We start from the raw sequence: 24,980 nt of genomic DNA, 5'->3' as shown, positions 1-24,980 counted from the left end.
GTGAACGTGGCCTTTGATTAATTTGATTACAGGAATTAATTAATTCAATTTTTAAAACTTTTTCACTCTACATTCTATTTTAAATAAAACCCGACGAACTTGTAACATTTGATCTAGTTAACTACGTCATTCTAGCCTAGGTAGGATAAAGTTTACACTGGCTTCCATTAGAAAAGAAAAAACTTCGCATCATACTAATGTTATAAATGCGAAAGTTTAGATGGATGAATATTTGTTAGAGTTTGTAGCACAAACGGCTGAACGGATTTCGATTAAATTTGGCACAGACTTGGAGGATAGTCTGGAAGAACACGTAAGCTATTCAGTTTTGTTTTTTTTTAATTCCACGCGGACGTAGTCTCAGGCGAAAGCTAGTATTAGAATAAAATCTAGCAATTTTGAACATTAAAATGATTAACTAAACTAAGATACAAGTTTTACTTTTTGTATCTTCAAATGGCTTTACATAAAGAATTTCAACCAGTATTCAAGTTTGATTTTAGAAAATAGAGGAAAAATATTTATTGTAACTAGTTAAATAATATAATAAACATCAATTAGTTATCTAAAGGAGCATCAACTGATCGTAGAGCGACTCCCAAAACCAAGTCTTACGAAAGTTTTCCATGAGTAAGTCTGGTCTCTCACCGAGAACGAACCAATTGAAGTATCTCAGTGTCGTTATCTAAAATTGTTTAATAAGTAATTCTGACAGCATAATTAAATGTTAACCTGTATATCTCGTTAAATAAAAACACAAACTTTATATCCATTGACCGAGTTATCACAGTATGAGTTCAAAGTAGGTGGGTAGTATTACCTTTTGGGGAGCGCGGCGTAGTGACACATCAAACGAAGGCTTCTGACGAAAGGCGCGCTAAAGGCTTTATGATCTGCTTAGTGAATAGCTGGTACACGATCACGATACTCTGTTATTATCTGTGGTCTAATTACATATATGTTTGAAGCAAATAGTTTGTCTATGGTATTTAAAATATGAAACAGATATAGTCTATGATGACATTAAAAACTATGTTATTAAGCGCCAATAGCCTAATGGTTTGGGATATGGCCTATTGATCTTGCGGTCGAGAGTTCGAATCTCGCCATTTGACTATTGTCGTGAACCATATCCTAGCACAAGGCTACAGCTTAGTTGGACTAGTTAAAACTACTATTAAGGAATTATCAAAAAATCTTCTAATACTCTATACAAAAATATTAAAAATAAACTTCACCATAAAAATTGTCATTAACTAATATCCTTTTTCTATAAGTATTATAAGGAATATAACGTCAGCAACTTCTTCGATTCTCGTAGTTACATTGTCGCAATAGTTTAGCTATGAAATAATTACATTAGTATTTAGCGAGCAATGTACACATCTCTGAATGCTAAATAGCTAATTAATTTGCATTTACGCATAGAATTATCCACTTATATCATAACCATAAAAGGGCTATTAAATAGTATAGTGTTATTCAAACTTTATGACTGCTCGCAACTTTTGTTAATACACAACTGGCGAGATATAAAGGGAAGATAAGGTAGAGTATAAGGACGGTAGGCCTACCAGACTCCTGAGAAGACGTGCTAGGAGCTAACGACGAGCCGCTATTAAGTTTGTATCTTGTTATACATTAAAGTATGTATTTAAAAGTGTCTTAGGAAATAAATTACTTTGGCAGAATATCGTATTCAATTTTTATTATACATCTAATGCAGAAGCCACTTTAAATAGCCTCGTGAATTATTCTTAACATAAATTAGTTATTATTGATTTATTTAATAGGTTATTGAATTGCGTAATCCTGTCATAAACGGTATCGCATAAGCTCTAATGCATTTGGAATGTACGAGGAAGCTCGAAAGCCTTGGCAGTTTCGTAATCTGATAAAATGTTAAAAGCTATATTTTAACATCTTTATTGTGTTATGATTTATATTATAATTTTGTTCATTTTTATGTGATCTAAATTTGACATGACCTTGTTACTATACAGAATTTATTTTTTATTTTTTTTTTATTTCTGCGAAAACCTGCATATACAAGTTCATTTTTTTAAATAAATAAACTTGTATATGCATACCGAAAGGAATAAGTTCTACTGAAATGATTTTATCCATAAAGCGATTAGCCGTGTGCTGTCGGTCTGTAGCATTAGTTACTTAGTTGTAGATAGAGTCCAACATACTTATATTTGAAATGCGAAAGTTTAGATGGATGGATGTTTGTTAGAGTTTGTAGCCTAAACGACTGAACGGATTTCAATGAAATTTGGTATAGATGTAGAGGTTAGTCTGGAAGAACACATAGAGAATTTTACGCGGACGGAGTCGCGGGCGAAAATTAGTTATAAATAAATAAATAGTACTTTTATTGCCACAAAAACAAGCTACTAATGAAATCTTACATACATCAACCTTAAAGCTAGTAAAAAGGAAAATGTGGCAAAAGGCGACAAGCTCAGTTAATGGAGAGACTGCGCAGGCCGTTTCTGCGCTGGTTTTCAGCTGGCCCCTTTACACACAGGTATTTAGACACAAGTTGGGTGACTTAACCTTGATATTAAATATAGCATTATCCCTTACAAATGCCACTACACAGAAAACAAACTCGTAATGAAAATAATTCCATTTTCTCTGACTTGCTATCATCTGTAGAAATTTACCATAAATATCAAAACACCAAGTATTTCTATCAAGGAATCCTGTCAGTTACCGGACATAGAATAACAAATAGGAGGCGTTTGTAAATCGCCTTAATATCAAGGTAGTCTTGTCACAAAATTCCAATAGTGTTATATATTTTATTAGAGAGATCTTGGCCATTACCAAATCTCTAAGCTATTGTTGTATTGGTCCATTAACGCGTGGGCGTATCGGAGTTTGTTTGTTTGGTGACTAATAGATACATATATTGATTTAATGTAATATTTATTCTCCAACGACCTTGAACGACCTTCATAATAAATATTTGAAAGTCGCTACAAAAATACAAACTTCATCGTGGAAATAATACAAGAAATGTTAACAAAAAAGGCTTTACAATATTACATAGAGTATTAACATCCTTGCTTTTTTTAATAATATTATTCATGTATAGAAAATTAATATTGCAACTTCTCTCTTCTTTATGGTCATCATCAACTTGCCCTTATCCCTTACGGAGGGTCGGCACAGTATGTGCTGCTCCATACATCTCTATCAGCCGTCATATCTGAACCTACTCCTTTCTTAAACATATCCTCTTCCACACAATCCGTCCATACTTTAACTTTTCTCTTCTTTAAGATACCTCTATACAATTGTGACAAGCAAATTAATACCTTTATTTTGAGTACGATTTCATCAGGAAAATCTATAAGGGTTACTAGTCTCTATTTTGTCACCACTAAACAGCTGGCAACCTCTACTCTTGCCAGGAATAACATAGGTTAGGAAACCCAAAACATGTTTAAAAATATGGGAAATTTCATATAATGTAGGTTTAATCAGGAAATCTGATGAGAGTAGGTCATCATTATGGATCTCTACATATTATTAATAGTTTTTTTTATAATAAAACTTAGCAAACGAGCAAGCGGCCATCTGAATCCACTGAAATGTAAAGCGACCGCTGTCCATAAACATTCGCAATTGCAGATGAGTTGCCTACCCTAAATTGACGGAGGAGACGCATATAAAGAGGACATTTTCCTATGCGTCTCCTCCACCGTCAAATCCACTTTTCCTTCACATCCTTTCCTCTTAAGAAAAGAGTGGAAAGGAACTAAAATTATTAGTTTTTAAAATTTCTAATCTTTGTTTCTACATTTTATTGGTAAATCCAATACGATAAAGTATGATAATCAGTCTTTAAGACTATTTTATATTAATGATATAGGTTTATTATTATATTAAGGAAAATACAATAAAGAACTTTATTTACAACTTATGATACTTGAATAGAAGCCGCAAAGTTCGAAGTAACTTAAACATTAATAATGTTAAATATTGTTTATCTAGACTAATATTATAAAGAGGAAAGATTTGTATTTTTGTATGTATTGAAATAACTCAAAAACTGCGCCGATTTTGATAATTCACTTTCATTTCCACTATTAAAGCTACGTTATCAGTGAGTAACATAGGCTAATTTTTTATTATTTTTTAAATTCACGCGGACGAAATCGCGAGCAAAGCTAGTTCAGTTATAAAATATCGTAGTGTCTCTGCACTCACCATTTTCTATTCGATATGTTTAAAAATCAGATAGAATAACAGTTCTTTTTTCAAATTATGTAAAGAAAAATGTTTTTTTTAGAAAAAAAAAAGTTTTTCGCAGTGTCAAAGTAAGACAGTTATTTTTTTTTAACCTGTATATCCTGTGTCTGTCAAAAATTTCAGTTGATAAATATATGTCCAGTTTAGTGTATCGGGGTCAAAGTAGAAGGCATTTTACAATAGTACTACCATTGTATGCCACGCCCTGACATGTCTAGTTCGCTATAAAATATTATGGGTCTCAGGTGTACAACTTACAAGCAAATGACATTTGTTAACCGTTTACTCCTCTATGATGTCGAATTCTGATTCTTAAAGCGGGCGCACACATTTGATTAAACTATCACACAGCTGATTGTCGATTGTTTCGTAGCAAAATCAACTGTTTAGTTGCACAACTGAAAATCGAGTAGTGTGCGCTTTATGTAAACTCATAGGAATCAAAGATAGAAAGAATTCTATACTCTTAAAAGAAAATAAAAAATGTTTCTGTTTTTCATTGTCTAACAATAAATAAATCGTTCCAGCCATGATCTTAACTGCCAGAATAATATAGTCTCGTTTTCGATAACGATATCTTTATTCGAATTAACATCGATTTTCACACTAATAATCTTGAAGATTGTTCCGTTTCTGTGACGCAGATACATTATATCTTATCTTTAAAATAATAAAGTTCAAACATATTTATTTTACAAATGTTAGTGACGTTGCAGTTTACATAATTATATTTGTCTCTATGTAGAAAATTGGTCACCGCGTTATTTATTGAATCGGGAAAGAATAACTTCATGTCAAAAATAAAAAAAAAACGTTCAATCCGGGTTGAATGAATGCCTTTTTCCAATAGAAACAAAACACTACATATATAAACAACACGTTTCTTATAGAATAATTTTTGTTAGCGTAGGTTTTCAGTGATTACATTGATTTTCCTTCACAAAAAAACATAGAAAACAGTCTTGAAATAATAGTTGGAAATTTAAAAAAAGCATAAATCACATGGGATGTATATGAAAATGCGACTTGCATTTAAAAAAGATTTGTCAAGCGATAATCTGACATACACACGACATCGAACCTTTAAATTTATTACTGTTTTCACGAACAATATAAAAAACCCTTGGTACAAAAACTGCGCAAATAAATGACACGTGGCCGCCATTTCGTTTGTGATATGTGGTCCGGTATCAGGGTCAGGTTACAGTAACAGTGCGGAAGCGTTTTATGGATGACTTACAACTATTTGCTCAATTACCTATAACTCATTTAAAAGAATCTGGGAATCTCTCTTATACCCGGTTTCCAGGTTAGTGTTTACTAACGAATAATTAAACGTATCTGGGTTAACTAACTCAAGTTACGTAGTTAGAAAACCCTAACTACGTAACTTGAGTTTTACTCCATTGAAACATAGGTCAATCTAAAACTAACGAGTAGCTAGGTAATGACAAAATAAGTGAAAACTTCAGAGACCCAGCATTAATAATACAACTGTCTGCCCTTTTAAATGTTACCTTTTTTAATCCGTCTATGCCAGTCTAATTGTGACTACAGATAGTCCAGCGGTTTCATCTATTTCAAAGTACCAGGTTTTCCCAATATTTAGTTGATTGACTAATTGTATCCAATTTGCTTTAATAAATTTAATTGAAAAATCGTTTTTAGACGCACAAGTCAAATGAAACTAGATTACTTTAGTTTACCCGTACCGTATCGTTTAGATTTAAATCGCTTTCCGCTTACGCGCTCGCTAAGCTTATCACAACAGTCTCACAACAAAGCTGCCTTCAGTAACAATACTGGCCTTTACTTCTTTTTTCTGTCACGGAATCTGGATGGACTACTTTCAAAAACATGAGTTGACCTAAATTTAACGAACACCAAATGTAAATGAACAGACATACGATTTTAAATACGATTTAAAAAATTATGTACACTTAAATATATTTAGAATCTCTTCTAATAGTTATTCTTTCTTTTTCACTCAACCTTGTCTATCAAATCTAATGATTTATTAGAGCATTAATAACAAGGTACAACGCTAAATAAATGTTGTTTTAACAGATTTTGACATGTGTAAGGTTAGTTTATTAAAAACAACTATTATTATTCAACAAAGTAACATTTTAGCTTATCAACTGAACCAAAATATAACTAAACTTGAAATCATTGAACATTATTTAGCAAACTTTATCAGTAATACATTTTTGGATTAGAGTTTAACTTGTTTCCAAGAGCGTAAGCCAAAAATACAAACTTTTCTATTCATTCAAAACAACTTCATTACATACTAGCTTTCGCACGCGACTCCATCCGGGTGGAATGAAAAAAAAACAAAATCAAGTAGCCTATGTATTCTTCCAGACTATCCTCTACACCTATGCCAAATTTCATTCAGATCCGTTCAGCCTTTTATGCTACAAACTCTAACAAACATCCTTCCATCTAAACATTCGCATTTATAATTTTAGTATGATTTACAATATCTGTATGACTCTATAAATGACGTCTTGTCCGTTATCCGCTTCTTTTTCTTCTTCTGTCTTTACTGTTTCTTTATTAAGAAACAGTAAAGACAGAAGAACAGTTTGGTTATTACCAAACATGCTAAAGTTTTAGTGGCCAGTATGCAACCTCTTTGGCTGTATTCATACTTCTTGTCAGCCAGATACTGTATTTTAGCAAACGGAAGACTTGTACAGGCGCCCGCAGCGATCTAGGTTAGGCCTAGGGGACAGGTAGTTATTTCGATGTCTATTGTACATTTTTAGAGTCCTAACAGGTCGGAAGGACGTTCTATGGTCACTTGTACGTACGTTTTTAAATAAATCAATATTACGGGAAACTGGGAGACATTTACTATGGCAGTAATAGTACAATCTATATCCAGGGAGCTTTTGTTGATGGGAACTTTGTTTCGGAGTGAAGGTTTGTTATAATTTATTCATTAACTCATATCTAGATCAAGATCGAATCCTCGATCGATAATAAAGCTATACGCCTCTTGTATTAAACTGTAACCGGTGATTATTGACAATCGATTATGGCAACATTCGATATGCATAGTGTTGAATGATTGAATGAATGCGTCAGTGTGGTGTGACCTTTACAATTGTTACTTAATTTGTTTTAAAGTCAACTATTACTTAAATTACGTAGAAGTGAAAATTTTACATAAGGTACAGTTTCGAAATTCTTCAGGGGTCGATGAATTAAAACTGGTCTTTAGTATAAAAGACAACAGAAAAAAATTCTTGCTTTGTTAAAAATAATAATGATAGTATTTCTGTGATTCTAGCGAAAATACTTGATAGGTAAATACGTATATCGCTAGTCTTTTGTTATTTGAGTCTATTGATTGTTTACGACAAAGTTTTTTAAAAAGACATCCTTTAAAAGCAAAGACATTATTATGTACAGAAATGTATTTTTTTAACACAAATGTCCTTAAAACTAAAAAGATTTAAAACAATAAGGACTTAATTACGACTTGTATAGCAATGTAATATTTAAATAATTTCGTTTTTACGTGTTTTCTTAGTCATTGTGCTAATTTACCGGTACTGATACGGTTATTATACTCTGATGTTGACATTTTGATACAAGTTAATATAATTCGTGATTCACAGCGTAGGTAGTTTTTAAACTAAATTATGAGTCATTGAGTACTGAAGTAGGATTTCGTAAAGATCAAACAGGGTGTAAGGTCACAATTGTAACGATCATACAAATCAATTGTATTTGTGTTTTTATCACATGGAGTCACGTAATACTTGTGACAATACACGTGACTTCGTCCGCGTAAATTAAAAAATATAGCTTATGTTACTCGTAGATAAATTACCTATATAACGGTGGAAGAATTTTAAAATTCAGCCCAGTAGTTTTTGAGACATAAACATACTAAAATCCAAAAATATTACTTTCCTTTTTATAATATTATTATAGAATTTCAAATAATCAATTTATTAACATTAATGTCGATTATTTGTGATGCATTTGATTTGAGCTTACCTTGTCTACCTACGTATCTTACTTTGTTAATTTTGTTTGGAAGATATTCCATTTTAGATTAAAATACAGCATAACCTCAAAATAAAATGATGCAAAATTAAAATTTACGCAATTTTTCACTAATAAATTGATATTTAAACGTAATCCTCTTATTGAATTAACACGTTCAGGGATTATTGTATTTTAAAACGTCATAAAGTAGCATATATATAAATAAATTTCAATATGAATTAGCCTTGTCTCTGAAACATATTACATTATGTATATTGTGATCCGCCAATTTGTCAGTCGTGTTGTAAAACCATTATAAAATGGTATGTTTTATGTATCATCCATTATTGACAAAATCTCCTAAATCAGTTAAGGCGCTCTGGTATAAAACATCTGCATTTTTTGAAGGAATTAAAAACTCGTAACGCAATGGGAGACACCGCATGGATTGCTCGCTCACGCCTAGTCGCGTAGGCGTCGTCGGCCGCGTCCTTATCATAGATGCCTAGGATATAATGGCTTAGGGCCCTTATGCTCGAATATAGATGTCTACAACAGTAGAGGAAAGCGATAGAAAGTTTGGATAGATAGATGATTTGAAATATGCTATGGATTCGAAGGGAATGAATTCACGTATGACTTATAGAAATGTTTGGAAAAGTAGACATTGTGCTGACCCTTGGTAGGAAAAAGTTAATGACCTAAGAGAAAGATGATAAGAGACTTAAAAATTCCATACATAGTTTACAATTTAAAGACATCCAATGTTATATACACTATTATAATAAAGCGTAAACACACACTTCTTTGTGGCCTAAGATGTCAGCAATTACAGCATATTTTTGAATAATTCTTTTTTTAATAAAAACCCCTACACTTACGTTACGCTTTAGGCTATATATTTTGACGCCATTAAACTTAGGGGGTAAATATTTTGGATAAAAACCTTAACGTGGGAAAGAGACCAAAAGTTGCTGCCAACATCACGGAAGCAAGATTGCCAAGTTTTGTCATGTTATGTCATTATGACATTTGCAATTGACAATTTGACACATGTAAACAATAAAATAATTTTATGCTGATAAAATCGCCCGGGAACAGCTAGTTTATTAATATAAAACTGATTAGAATTTCCATTTGAAATGAAATCCTTATCAAAACTAACTTCGTAATAGTTTTGCAATCATTTTTATATTAAATACAGTTTGTTATTGCACAAATATGCTGTTTACAATGTGTTAATCCTATTTTGGTTTGAACAAGTCAAGTTACAGTCGACATAAGTTAGTTGTTATATTTCCCGATAAAAAGAACGTTTTATTGCTTGGTACTGCATAACAGATGGCAATTGAAACTTAACTTGAAGTATTAAATAACTTCAAGGACGAAGGATTGTCTAAGAGAATTGTGACGTCATTACATAGGACTAAAGCTTTTTGATGCTTTTAGAAAAGAGTTATGGATATTTCTTCGCAGATAAAATTTTAATTATCAAAACGGTTTAATCTGCATGTATAATTTAATGTTTCCTGCTTTTTAATATCTATTTTTAAACAATAGATTTTTTCCCACGTTAATTTAAGTACGTTTATTGTAGCAATGAAATTGTTATCATTTATTTATTAATCTGTACTGAATAAGGTCTTATGATTGTTCTACGACCTTTATAAAGGCCAGTATGAAATTTACTTCGTTGAAAATATTAATTATTTTCACTGCAAAAACATGTATAAAAACATTTCTCTATTTATTCAAAGAAAGTAGAGTGAGATGTCAATATATTTTTGTATTATTACGGTAGTGGACATTCGGATGTTAGACTAATTTTTGGCGGGAAAAATCAGCTATGAAAACGAACGGTCTATTGAGCGTCGAACGAAACAATATAACTTTATAAATAATAGACTTACCGGATGTCATTTTTAAGCCCAAAATAGAAGACATAAGAAAAAACTTGTGATAAATTATTTGCTAGGATTTACATGTTTGTTACGAATAACCTTTGATGTTTTTTTTATTCATCAAATCAGCATAAATTTCATATAACATTCCTTCTTTGAGAACAATAGTTTACAAAAAGACTATAAGCCAAATGTCAGTGTATCAGCTATCTATTTGTATTGATACAAATACCATGAATTGTGGGCGAAACGAGATGAGCCAGTTCCACAAATAATGTAATAAATATTTTGTTAAAATATTTTATCTGTTTTCATATCTAAACGCCATAGAGTTTCTACGGTGAGTAAATGTTTTTGAGACTTTCATTTTTGTTTATGGTAAAAAAAATCATATCTTGTCTTTTATTTATAACTGAACTAAAGTTTTTATGAGAAATACGTTAATTCAATATGTTTTTTTTAATCAATGTAATACTTATATGTTTTTATTTAACCCTTTTAGCTAGTTTTGAGGTTAAGTAATGGGCTTGTCTTGGTAGATTTTAATATCTCACAAAAATGACATATCCTAAACATAAAATATACGAATTCCGATGCCGACTCTTGTCAAATAAAGGTTATAAAACGCTTCTAGCGTTTTTAATTAACTTCAAAACATGTTTCTTAATTAACAAATCTATACATTCCATATAAGGGATAGAATGTTAATCTTGAAGCACTGGCACTTCAAAATTGACATTTCGGTAACAAAATAAAAAATAAAAACGATCAAACGCTCCGGCAAGGTCAAGTTGTCACTCTGTAGCGCGAAACTGGAGCAATGAACAGGTTTTTAGCGCCATGTCATTGTATGAAAAATTGACGTCGTTTTTGAAGATATCAAATTTAAAAAAACTGATTCCACGTAGCTTGGCGCTGGTACTCAGACTCCTTTTCAAGTAGAGAAACTATTCGTCAGAAGTCATTATACTAGGAACAGCAGTCATGCCCAACTAGTGTTGCAAATCTAGTCGCTTAGTGGAGAAGGGTTTTAAATATATGTTTTACTTAAAAATGTATATTCCTAGTTGCATAGAGTATCCGCCTATTAAGTAACTATTTTATATGAAACTTTTAGCCTTATCAACCTAAACTTTAAACCTAAAAGTCGAATTCTAGGGTCATTTTATTTATGCTAATATGAAACAGCGACTTACGGCCGAATACTGAAACTTATTCAAATACTAGCTGTTGCCCGCGACTTCGTCCGCGTGGTATTAGAAAACATACGAACTATATAAATAACAAAAAGCTACGTATCCCTCGGGAACCGGACATTTTCCGGAGATGAACCTTATCCCATGTGTACTCCAGACTTTGTTTTATATCTGTGCCAAGTTTCAATAAGATAAGTTGAACCGTTGCAGAATGATCGAGTAAAGATTAAATAACTAAATTGATGAATCCCACGGGAACCGTAACTATTCCCGGGACAAAAAAGTAGACTATGTGTTCTTCTGGACTGTGCTCTAAACCTGTGCCAAATTTCATGGAGATCCGTTCAGCCGTTTAGGCTACAAACGCTAACATCCATCCATCCATAGTAACTTTCGCATTTATAATATTTATATACGTATGATGTCGTCTTATGACTACGCTTAAACTCCAGATTCCTTTCAAATTTTGATGTCTATTAGATTGGTAGTATTTAAGTTTCGTTTCAGTATATGGCCGTTAGGACCATAGGTCAGTGAGTGGGTTTCGGTCTTACCAAACAGCACATGTAGGCGAGTCACGTTATTGCAAGGACAATCTGATAACAGGGCGCCTCCATTTGTCATTACTGTTGGTATGCAGAATGCGATGCCACCGATAGTATGGAAATTATCAAACAATAGTTGTGCACTATTTCTTCATACAAACTAGTATATGAATGTTGCAAGTTCAATCGCATCAAGTTTTACTTAGATAGTTATGTTATTCAGTGTTGTGGAATTTTACCTTCAAATTATTTACAAGTTAGGGTTCTTCAAAAAGCGAAGCGTATTTTCTAAAAGATCTACAACGCATCTGTTATTCCTCTGGTATTGTGGATGTCTATGGGCGTTGTTTATTGCACGTCGGTGTTCCCGTCATTATTTGCCCCCTTCTCTTATATAAATATTGAATAGTCTATACTCGGCGGTATTTCCAAACCATCACGTCATAGGGCAGTTCCTCCGGTGCAGATGTCCATGGGCGTCATTGATCACCATTGTGTTCCTACGCTTGTTTGCCTCTTATGTTATAAATAGAAAACCGCTACTACTAAAAAACTAAAAAAAACGGCAAAAAACCTACGGATACCATAAACGTACGATTTCAGCGGAAAAAACTGTTTAAGAAAATTATTTTCATTTTTAGTCCTAGCTTGTAAACATCTTTAAAAATCATTTTAATGATATGTTATGGTCTTTTTTAACAGATTGTAAACGAAATTGTGAACATAGGTTAACTGTAAATGTTATACAATTTAGTTTTAATTATCTAGTCTTGCAAATTCAGTCCTATATTTCTCCACATGTAAAGCAATAAATCTACTGGCATTGCAACACTATCACTTTCTATATTAAATGCATGACTAAACTGAGCCCTGAGACCTACATGTCCCATGAGTTATTTATTATAAGTGCTCGATATAATGACAATTAGTATCAGGTGTGCCGGCCACCAACTTGCATATATTGAAATTGTAATCGTGTAAACAAACACAATTACAATTAGTATATGTATTTACTAAACGACTAATTAAATGTATGGACGCAGGAAGATGTTTAGAAGAAAATGAAGTGATTTTTGTAAACTATATTACGATTAGCTTTCGTGTAAAAGTGTTGATTTAGATAGTACCAGTAGCAGCGAGTGCGAAGTGAGGCGAACGCCCAAGGCTCCGGACGTAAAACGGCGCCATAAAGGGTGACTTTTTTCTGGTTGTATTGTAGAAATATCGCCAAAATTGCAGGCAATGCTAAAACTATCCCTGGATAGCACTAACGGTCTAGACTACAATTTTTAATCGTAAATTATTATTACATTTTATACACCTTAGCAATTAATTTCAATGATGGAGTTACTCATTGCTAAATCTTTCTAAAAATAAAACAGAAAGATAAAAGCTACATATTTTAACATAATTTAAATAACCAAGAATCTCAATGTATTTACTAGTCTAGTCTACTAGACCTAAATTAGACTATCTATAATCTAAACTATAATATTCACAATTTCTCAACATTTACACACACGGCTTAATAAAGCGGGGCACCGTGTGCTTGCGAAATACAAACTAGATACAGTTTGGAAAGACTTTAGTGTTTGTATATGTCCTATACGTTTTTATTATATTGCAGCTTTGCTTTGACAACTATTAAATAACAAATGCCAATACAAAATATCGCATTTAGGTCCTGCCCTACCAAATTGTAAATTGTCTGATAATCAAACGTGTAAAATATGTGATTGAAATATCGAATTTCGTTACCTTATCTGACAGTAACGTCATTTTTGAGCTATTTGAGCCGCTCTCAGCCAGCGGTGAGACAGGCCCTTAATCTTTTATTAGGGAACAAAAATTTTTGTAAATCGTAGTAGACGCAAATCTAACGGCCGGTGAAATTTTGCTATCGTAATTTATAATTACAATTGCTAAAAGTTTAAATAGATGGTTATTACTACCTACCTCTTAAACGGCTTGTCTCGATATAAGACACAGAGAATACAGTCTGGAAGAAAGGCTACTTACCTTCTTTTTAATACTGCGCAGACGAAATCGTAGGACGAAATTATTAAAACCGTTAAAATAAAGTAAAGAACTAATAATTTTAAAAACTTCAAGTCATCATCATCACCAGCTCACTATACGTCCCCACCGAGGGGCACGGAGCCTATCCTAATAAGGGGTGACTAGGCCATAGTCAACCACGGTGGCCAAGTGTGGGTTGTTTGACTTCAAGTGAAATGGCTTATTTAACTAAAGTTTATGATAATACTAAAAACAGGGTCGTCCCCTAAAAAAGTTGCTGTGGATTTTCGTTGTTAACCATCCATATTAATACAAATTTATTTTTGCACAGTGGAAGCGGACATTTTGCTAAGTCGTACTGACTAGATCACATATTTTATCTCACATGAGATAGCAATTTTAAAAGTATAACACGTGTTACATATATCGGCGGACAATTTGACCCTAACCTAAGGTCACAAATGTCGACCTCGTCTCCCAATAGACTCACGATCACTCCGATAATCTGACGCATTGATCCACATTTTAAAACATTGAGTAATCATTTTTTTGACGTTTCAATACGAACAGTACTTTGATAGTAAATATGTGAAGTGTGAACTTCATTTCAAGGAAATGGCGCGAAAAACGAATTTATAGAGTAAATATAGAGAAATGTGTACAGCGGTTTTTAAATCTAAAGATTTTTTTTAATGTTTTGTTGTACTAACAGTTGCTCGCGACTTCGTTCACATAGAATCTAATAAAAATAGTAAAATTTAATAATTATAGCAAACGATACTGATAACGTAGCTTTTTAATGGTACAAGAAATTTTGAATTCGGCCTAACAATTTTCGAGTTATTTCAATACATACAGAAATACAAATCTGTCTCCTTTATAATATTAGTATAGAATTTTTTTTTATTTCTTTTTAATTATGAGATAGATTATGCATTATGCAATAAGCGACCATTAATTGAAAAGTGTGTGTTTGAAAGTGTGTGATAAAATTTGGCACAGATTAAATTAGTTGAAAAATAAAACTACAAATATCAGTTAAATATTTTATTTATTAAATAAATAACTTTTTCGAGCTATAAATGCTTTATCATCACTACAATTAGTCTAAACATTAAGTTTTTTAATCTAATTATTTCATAACAACATAAAATAATCAAAGGTATACGGATATAATTCCTTATCAATAACTAAAAGTATTGCACTGGAGACAAATGTAAATCTATGGTGTTAAAAAAAACACGCTTGGACTTTGACTAAAAAAATCTGAATTATAAAATGGCAACTTTGATATGTAAAATTAAAACGAAAAAACTGATGCCCAGTATTTCCAAATTATTAAAAACGCAATACTTTCAAAACCACAATTTTATACCAAACTAGCTTTTCTCATGCGACTTCATCCGCATGAAATTATAAAAACTTTGTTTTATTGTTTATATTTGTCAAATTGTCAATTGCAAATGTCAAAATTACCGTTGCCGTAATAACCTTGCTTCCTTGATGTTGTATTTATGGTCCTTTTCCCACTTGGAGTTTTGTTGAAATTTATTTACCCCTAAGTCAAATAGCGTGAAAATATATAGCCTAAAACGTGTAGTAAGTGCAGGGCTTTTTATTAATGAAAGAATTATTCAAAAATATGCTGTGATTGCTGACATCCTACGCCACGAAGTAGTTTGTATAGAGAGATAGATATATATTAGTATAGATAGGACATTCCAGAAGTACTGAAAGTGTTAAAATAGACCAGGTTCACATATCAATAAAAAAAACTCAAAATTATTAGTTTTAATTCAACCATCTGGATTCTGAAGTTGCTTCAATTGTTTGAGTACAGTGTCGAGAAGCTTACGTCTGTCTCTTTCGTTCTTCTTTAGAACGGAGAAGACAGACGACTTCTGTTCCGCTTCTTTTAGTTTCTCGAGTAATGTGGCTGCGTCTCGTGGCGTAACTAGCGCGTATTTACCCCCTTCTATGCCTACGTCGTGAAGATATGATGACCAATCCCAGCCGGTTATTAAATCCAAAAGTTGCCTGTAGTAAATGTTCATTTATTAACTAGTACAGTGTTAAAACGAACCGAAGACAATCTTACTAAATACGAAAGTTTGGATGGATGGATGTTTATTAAAGTTTATAGCCATCTGAACGGATCTCGATGACATTTGGCATAAATGTAGAACAGTCTGGAAGACTACTTATTTTGTGTTTTTTTATATATTTCAATCGGACGGAGTCGCAGGCCACAGCTACTGTAGCTATAAAGTGTATATGTTCTATAAATCATCTTAAACTGACCAATAACATTTTTTAATCATGGCCAATATAAATTGACCTACAAGTTCTAGTAATCTCACATGTAACAGAGAGTTCATCTTAAATTGGACATCACTTCTTGTTTAATCTATCCAATATAATAATAATAATAATAATATAATATAAATTGACCTGTTAAGATATCTAACATCTATACTAGACAGGGCTCACCTTAAGCTGGCGAAGTGTTCGAGCAGTTCACCCTCCTTGAGCCCTGGCACAGGCTCGCCGGCCGCGAACTGCTCGCACTGTATGACGTCGAGGTCGAGCTGGTAGAGTGCGCCGGAGGAGACCTGCTTCACCGCGGGGTCCATCAGCAGGTTCCGCAGCCGTGTTGCTATGCGGTTTGTCGCCGCACGGACTGCTGCCACTCTATGAAACAATGTTGAGTGATTGAAATTAGAGTTGTTGGTGTTAAATTGAGTGGTAGACTATTGAGTTGTTAGTGTTATGAGTGGGAAAGTGTTGAGTTGTTGATGTTAATGTTAAATTGTGTAGTAGAGTTAATGAGTTTTTGGTGTTAAAATTAAGTGGTAGAGTGTTGATATGTTGGTGCTAAATTGAGTGGTTGTTGAGTTGATGGTAAGGTTTTGAGTTATTGGTGTTAATTGAGCGATGGAGTTTTTGAGTCTAATTGTGCTAAGAATTATGATCGAATTAATAAAGATTTACCTGGCGCGTTCCGGTAGCTGTTCCAGCGATGTGAGTACACCAGACAGATAGCTCAACATATCAGTAACGAATGCTGACGCTTGTCCGGTTGGTTCCACTGTTATCAAATAAAAAATAACCTGTAAAATATACAATACCAAGCCATTTGTAGATTTAAAGTGGTTTTTATACCCAACAACCAGTCGTAGTTCTCAAGGTCGAGGAACTCATCGACCTTTTTCTCCAAGTTGTTGCAGATCTGCTGTTCAGCGTCATCGCGCGCAGCCTGGAACATGCTGCCCGCAGCCTATAACGATTTATTATACAAATATATATGACGGACATAAAAACTCGTTTTCTACTGGATGACTTTTTTAATATTTTATTGTTTGACTTCAAAAAGGAGGATAACTTTTTTTTATGTATGTACATTTACGTTGCAATTTATGATCCGATTTAAGTTTGATTTTTTTGTTTGATGTAAGATGGCTGACATTTGGTTTAGCATTTTTTTCAAAACAAATCTATTGAGTAGATTTTGAGTATTTCTTAAAAAAAGCGTAGCAAAAGACTAAATTTTTGTCTTGAATACAGAAAAAAATTCCTACACAAATTTATCGAAGCTATTATGAACGAGATTTTAGTAGGCATTATTATAATTTATCAATAGTATTTTCAACTTACCTGTGTGGTGACAAGCTCGGAGCCCGTTATGTTACTTATGAACTCGTATAGAAATAACGTAGCGTCCTCCAGATACTGCGTGTCTACTATTATCTATCAACAAAAGGTAAATAAAATAGTAAATTATCTTCGACACTAATATTTAATACGAAACGCAGAAAACGACCGAATACTGGAATGAATGATAAACAATTATCTTAACAAGTGCCGCTTTCAATCTTTCAAACGTTTTAACGACGGCAAATTTTCATTTCAGATGTTACATATTTAAATGTCGTTTCAGTATTTGGCCGACAGTAACTTGTTACATATGATACAATCCAAGGTTTTCTAATATATAATCTATACTTATATTATTTGGATTTGTATTTTTGTATGTATTGAAATAACTCCAAAACTACTGGACCGATTTTAAAAATTCTTTCACCGTTAGATAGGTAATTAAGTAAAAAAATAGTGCTATGACGTCATCGCTTTACCATGTTATTAAGGGGGCTCGATTCTTAGGATTGTAAGTAGACCACAAAGTGACCTACCTGTACCAGCTGCATCAGTGGCAATGGTCTTCTGAAGAGTGCAGAGAGGCATCCTGTGAAGGACCTGCTGAGGAGCAGCGAGGCGGAGTGGCGGGCCTGCGCCGCGCGCCGCGCCCCGCACAGCCCCACTCCCGCGGAGTACTTCAGCCACGCGTAGATGAACTCCTTCACCTGCACGTATACTGCTGGAACTACTGACGAGAACGGAAACCTACGACAAAAGCAGATGTTGCCTAAAGAGATGAAAACTCTACCCTTTAATCGACTACATAGAATCGTAGAGGCTAAGATAGCATAAAAATCGGTCCACTTAGGGCGGAATTATCCAGTAACACACATAAAAAAACATACAGACGAATTGAGTACCTCCTTCTTTTAGGAAGTCAGACAAAATGACGTCACTGTCAGATAAGGTAACAAAATCCGATATTTCCATCACATATTTTATACGTTGGATTGTTATCAGACTATTTACAAGAATTAAGTAAGTCTAACTCTAAGGGCCTGTCCCACCACAGGCTGATAGAGGATCAGATAACTTAAAAAAGACGTCACTGTCAGATAAGGAAACAATGTCGGTTCTCATGGGATAGGTTTTGTTTTTTTCATGTTTACAGGATAATCCTTCGAAAATAACATGTTATTGTTTGGCATAGACATAAAACAAAATCTGGGGTCACACTTAGTATACGGTTTCCGAAAAATGTCGGGTTCCCAAGGGACATAAGTAAGCAAAGAAATAATTTTCATAATTTTTCCCAGATTTTAACATAAATACTAATATATGTAAATAAATCCTTCCAGCGCTACCAACATACCTAACGATTGTATTCTTATAAAAAACAGTGAAAAAGCTGAAAAAAAACTTACTTCCTCGGAAACGGCTGTGTTTCCAATTCATCTCCGTCATAGGGAAATGTATCCATAACACCATCGTATTGTTCTTGATCCGCTACCTATATACAAATAATATATTTTAATAGTACTAAAAATTAATAAAATAACGCTATAATAGTTTTTCGTTATTAAACCAGTTGTCGGAAAAGTGCGACAATAGAGCAGCATGGCTCTTTGGCCTAAGAAGCAAAAATATTGTATGCATAAAAAATTTAAAATATGACATTTATTTTTATTTATACTGCGCATATTTACTAAACAAGCAGATTTGGCTCCTACCTTTTTTTTTTTTAATGTGCAAATTTGGCTCTTTGGCTAATAAGCAGACTACTGAATTAAAATAGAAACCATATTAAATTAAAACTATCAGAACACAGTGATATTACAACGTCGATAAACCGTACTCTTAGTGCAGTGGTCGTCGAAATGCGGTTACGGAGCAGCATTTGGCTCTTTGGCTCCTAAGATGCGGCTCTGACTTACTCATACTTTCAAAGAGATGCAAACGCATTGCTTACATTAAGAAATATTTAATAATTATTAAATTTTGTTTAGTGTACTAATATAATGTAATAAAAGTTAGTAAGAAAGTAGATTTGGCTCCTATTTTTTATTAATAGTTGTAATGTTGACATTTGGCTCTTCTATACTAATATTATAAAGGGAAAAAAATGTATTTTTGTATGTATTGAAATAATTCAAAAACTGATGGGCCTATTTTAAAATTTCTTTCATGATTAGAAAGGTAATTTATCTGTGAGTAACATAGGTTATATCTTTTATTATTTTTTAGTTTTACGGGGACGAAGTCGCGAGTAACGGCTAGTTGGCTAATAAGTTTGCCGACCACTGCCAAGTGTATTATGAGTTGTCACCTCTATTGGTAGGAATGCGGCGTTATCGAGGATGTCCCTGAAGACGGCCACCCAGCGCTGCATCAGCACCTCCGTGTAGTGCTCCGCCATCTCCTGCAGCACGGCCGGCAGCGGCTCCGGGGGCAGCCCGTAGCACCTGGACACACACCATGGCTTTTTAACTAAGCTTCAACCACTATATCTTATATCATACTAATATTATAAATGCGAAAGTTTAGATGGATGGATGGATATTTGTTGGAGTTTGTAGCCTAAACGGCTGGACGGATTTCGATGAAACTTGGTACTTAGGGGATAGTCTGGAAGAACACAGAGGACACTTGCTTTTTTTTATTTTGACGTGAACAGAGTCGCCGACGATAGCTATTATACTATTAACATATTTTCTTTTCATTCTAATGAATGAATGAATGAGTGAGAGACTGAGTAAGTAAACATAATAAATAAATATACAAACCAAACCGTGTTGTATCTGTTTTTGTTAATATAAGTGTTTTTGAACATTTTTTCCACAACGAAAACACGTTTAGACTTCAACAAACATCATTAAAAAATGCCAAGATTACTACATTTTTTACTTGTTTTGCCCGCGACTTCTTCCGCATGGTATAAAAAAACACAAAAGTAAGTAGCCTATGTGTTCTTCCAGACTACATGTATGCCAATTTGATCGAGATCCGTTCAGCATTTTATGCTATAAACTCTAAAAAACATCCATCTCATTTGCATTTAAAATATTAGTAAAATTTGACAGAATACTTACTTGAGAGTATTAATAAACAGCATTATTTGATGTTTGATGCTCAACATAAGCGTAGGGTCAGTAATAAGTGAGGTATTGGTCCTCAAAGTTGATGCCACTTTATTAACGGACATGCTCCATGTATCCAGCAGCCAGTCTTTGGAGACCAGACCAGCTCCGGTAGTGAGTAAATGTTCTTCCAGAATGAAGAAGCCTAGAACAGCACTCAGGTAACTCTTCATTCCTTGGATAGAGTCGTGTAAGTTTCCTGTAGCCGGGATCAGAACTAACCGAGCTTGCTGTTTCCGCTGTGCCCTGGAATATAAGAATAAATTATCCAATGTTATTTATTCTCAAATCTATTTATATGTAATCTTTCTTAAAAACCTAGTTGTTCCCGTGCGACTTCATCCGCATGAAATTATGAAAATTTTATTTATGTTTACATGTGTCAAATTATCAATTACAAATGTCAAAATGACATGATATGATGACAACTTTGCTTCCTTGATGTTGGCAGCAACCCATGGTCTCTTTCCCACATTAGGATTTTTATCGAAAATTTTTATATATCCTTAAGCGTGACACAAGTGTAGGGCTTTTTATTAAAAAAAGAATTATTCAAAAATATGCTGTCAAAAAAGTGTGTTTACGCTTTATTATAATAGTATAGATATATATTTCTAACCTGTAATATTGTATGAAATCATTCTTAGCTCCAAGAACACTGTGTATATGAAGACATCTATGTAGAGGACTGAAATCTACCAGCTCATGAGGACATTGTGGACCAATATTATCTTTACCTAAGCCTCCCATCATTTCTAGGGAAAAAAATTTAAAACACCATCAAAATAGTGCTGACATACTATAATTTCAAGGAATGTAATCTTTCTGAGACTAAATAAATTATTACCTTTTTTATTTTTGACAATATTCTCCAAACTCCTTCCGAGCATATCTTGAGTTTGTTTCAATGCCATCGCACCAACCTGAAACATTATTGCATTATAATCATTTAAAATACATTATATTTACTTCAAAAGGACATAGAAATAAATATATGCTACCTTACTATAATATTAGTCAAGTACTCTTTAAGACCATACATAAATAGCTTTATAAAATACTGGTATTTTCGCGTGAAATAAGCGCTGAATAAAAATATAACTTAATAACGGCGGAATACTAGAACGAATCATAAACATTTCACTTCGTAAGCAACGCATACAATCTGACAAACGTCAAAATTACAATGGAATTTGGAATTTAAGTGTAAAATTATTTAAAACACTATTAAATAATTAAATGTTGTTCCAGTATTTATCCGTAAGTGGCATATATGTGTCTTGTATGGATGGATGTTTGTGGGAGTTTGTATCGAAAACTGCTTAACGGACCTCAATGAAAGTTAGCATACATTAAGCGGATAGTCTGAAAGAACATATACGCTACTTGGTTTTTTTAATTCCATGTGCGCGAAGTCGCTGGCGAAAACTAGTATATTCATATGTAGTAAATTACCTGTGGACTAAGTTTCCGTATATTCTCTAAGAAATCTCTCAAATCCGCCATCGAAGCATCCTGTATAGCCTGTCTGAGACGAGGTATATCTGCAGATATCTGGGAACACCATTTGTACGGCCCTACTCGGGGAAGCAATACATGCTCTAATTGCTCTAATGTTTTTAGAGCTGGATAGTATCTGAAAAACAATGAACATTCAAACTACTTGTTTACTAAATAAATACCACATTCAAATTTTATTTGACTTTGTAACTTAAGTTTCATTTTTTTATAATTACAGTTAACAAATGAATTTGGCCTGAATAGAGAAGCGACTATGCAAAGACATTCAGAGAGAAGCCAAACATTTATTAAGAGAAGATTTGACGCACAGAAAAAGGACATCTCCCCCAACAGCCTTACTAATAAATGCAGTATAAAATTAAACTTAGGAATAAACTAAGTATAAGCCAAATTTGTACTAATATTTGCTTATACAAAGTTTATTCCTAAGTTTAACTTTATATTGCGTTTATTTGTAGGGCTGTAAGAGTCTCATCCTGTGCGATATTGCCACATTTGATAAACAATGTGCAATATGCATATGACGCCAAATTGTACCAAACTTTTTTTAAGCATACTTTATTACTATAAAAACAGTCCTGCAAAGATTTTTTTTAAATATAATGTGATTTAGTGACAAAATTTATTCATTAAAAAGTGTCTTTTTTCAAATTCCCTCGATAAGTTCTAAAACGCACACTATTGGTCGAAGCAAGTGGCCTATCTAATATGGCGTCGCTGTGTTGACAATACACAGTTCATTTACGTTAGTTAATGTAGAATTACATTCTTGAAGTATTTTACTGTAAACACGATATCAAAACCAACTTTAAAATAAAAAAATTAATGAATAGAATTATTAATTACCACTTTGACCTTGAGAAACTTTGTTGTGTTTTACGTTGAAGTGACATCTGAGCGTATGTTATGACTGGAATAGACGATTAACGTCAATCATCTCATGACAACTCCGGTCGCGTTTTAGTCGCTCGAAAATGGTCGTAATTTTATTATATTATTTTTAGCTCAATGGTTGAATATTTTCACGTCAAATTTTTTTTGTGGTTATTTTATAACAAGTACAATTATTTAAAAAAAGAAAAAAAAACTTGCATATTCCCTATTCTTAATGCTTTGTAGTTCTATTTAAATGGTACCTTTTAGCATCCACTTGTGTCTTCAATTTGGAATATGTAGTGAGAAGTGGTAGACAGAGTTCCATCTTTTCAATAGTAGCTGCAATGTTCAACTCAACTCTGCGGGCCCTTATTAGCTCCTCTGCTCTTGAACACAGACCTTAAAAATACAAAGAGTTTTGTTATTTACGTATAAAAACTTGTATTTTAAAATAACCTCTAATGGTAGTAAAACATATGTTATAGTATTAAAAAAGGGATATATCCAATTTTTTGTATGGACCCTCCTCAATTATTAAAGGTAATGCAATAATATTGTAGATGAATATAGGCAGCTTCGGTATTTCGGCGAACATTGGCCGTTAGCTTGTTTGCAACCTTATTATACAATAAAACTTAAGGTAATACACGGGGCATAGGCAATAATGCCAATAATAGTCAGTGTTGAAATATTTTTACTATTATAAAGTTAGCTTACGCCTGCTACTGTGTGTAGTATTAAAAAAACAAGAAAAGTGAATAGCCTGTGTGGTCTTCCAGGCTATGCAATTCTATTTACAACTATGCCAAATTTCATCAAGACCCATTCAGTAGTTGAAGCTACAGACATCCATCCATATAAACTTATGTGTTTTTAAAATTTAAGCATACTTACTGTCTGTTGTCTCTTTTACATTAGAGTCGACATTAGATATCTCTGCATGCAGCTCTTCAGCGTGAGACCTCACTTGTAACAACTCACGAATTGAATCTATGAAACCCTGGAATTAATACAAATAAAACTCCAGACTGAAACTGAGTAATATCAACAAAGTATTGATAAATAAAGAGAGGTAACGAAAGAATGATTCAAACTTTTTTACTATTTTTTTAATTTATATTTATTTTGTGGCAATCTACTATACCCTAAAACACTCCGGGAAAGAAAACAAATTAAATAAATTTCATAGCTGAAAAGGACATTACCCTCTTTGTCAAACAAATGAAATCCAATCTTTTTTATTTACAATTTCTAGGGCACAAACTTGTTCTGGCATAAAGATTAGTTAGTCAAAACAACTATTGTAATAGTTTTAGAGTAAAGATCTTTACCTGGTAATAGAAATTGCATAATTTCTCAATCTCCCTGTCATGCTGTTTGATTCTTTCATCCAATTGCTGGACAAATGCTTCATGGCCACCCTCTCCTTCGTATACTGAGCGGAATGCCGGGCCCCAGTAGTCATCTATACCTTCTATCTCCTAACACACGCGAATATAAAAAAAAATTAACACTTTAGTACATTTAACTTGACTAAGTAAATAAAAAACTTTTTTAATAATTGAAGTTATAAATACTACTACAATTACTAAATCTTAGTAATAATATCAGCAGTTTATAAGATTTTATATAATAATGCAGCAATTTAAAATGTTTTGTGGGTGTTGTCTTTGAAATTATACCTGAATTGTAGCGTTGGTCATTTCAGAAATTTTTTATACCAATGTAAATGTGTACGGCGCTTCACTATTTACATAACAGTATATTTTAGAACCGACTTAAATATTCTTTTAAATAAATAAATCTATAAATATTCAACTACAAAAACTTGGATTTCTTGATTTAAGATGACAGTGACATTGACAACGACAACGA

General features: G+C 33.0%; 1 protein-coding gene across 1 annotated transcript; it reads right to left on the bottom strand.

The window, feature by feature from the left end:
- Nucleotides 1-15,711: 15,711 nt before the first annotated feature.
- LOC106107421 (exocyst complex component 6) lies at nucleotides 15,712-24,808 on the bottom strand. The gene is made up of 16 exons (XM_013288272.1): nucleotides 24,788-24,808; nucleotides 24,437-24,586; nucleotides 24,000-24,105; nucleotides 23,366-23,504; nucleotides 22,164-22,344; nucleotides 21,556-21,631; nucleotides 21,328-21,463; nucleotides 20,661-20,954; nucleotides 19,898-20,033; nucleotides 18,996-19,081; nucleotides 18,126-18,336; nucleotides 17,590-17,682; nucleotides 17,098-17,212; nucleotides 16,927-17,023; nucleotides 16,426-16,626; nucleotides 15,712-15,972 (listed from the first exon to the last, which is right to left on the bottom strand). Exons 1-16 carry the CDS (start codon nucleotides 24,806-24,808, stop codon nucleotides 15,732-15,734), a joined length of 2,283 nt encoding a protein of 760 aa, XP_013143726.1. The 3' UTR covers nucleotides 15,712-15,731.
- Between the last annotated feature and the right edge of the window lie 172 nt (nucleotides 24,809-24,980).

The sequence above is a fragment of the Papilio polytes genome, unplaced genomic scaffold (genome assembly GCF_000836215.1).
Source record: "Papilio polytes unplaced genomic scaffold, Ppol_1.0 DF822067.1, whole genome shotgun sequence".
Taxonomy (NCBI): domain Eukaryota; kingdom Metazoa; phylum Arthropoda; class Insecta; order Lepidoptera; family Papilionidae; genus Papilio; species Papilio polytes.
Note: the sequence above shows the minus strand (reverse complement) of the source record. Positions and strands in the feature narration are given on the sequence as shown.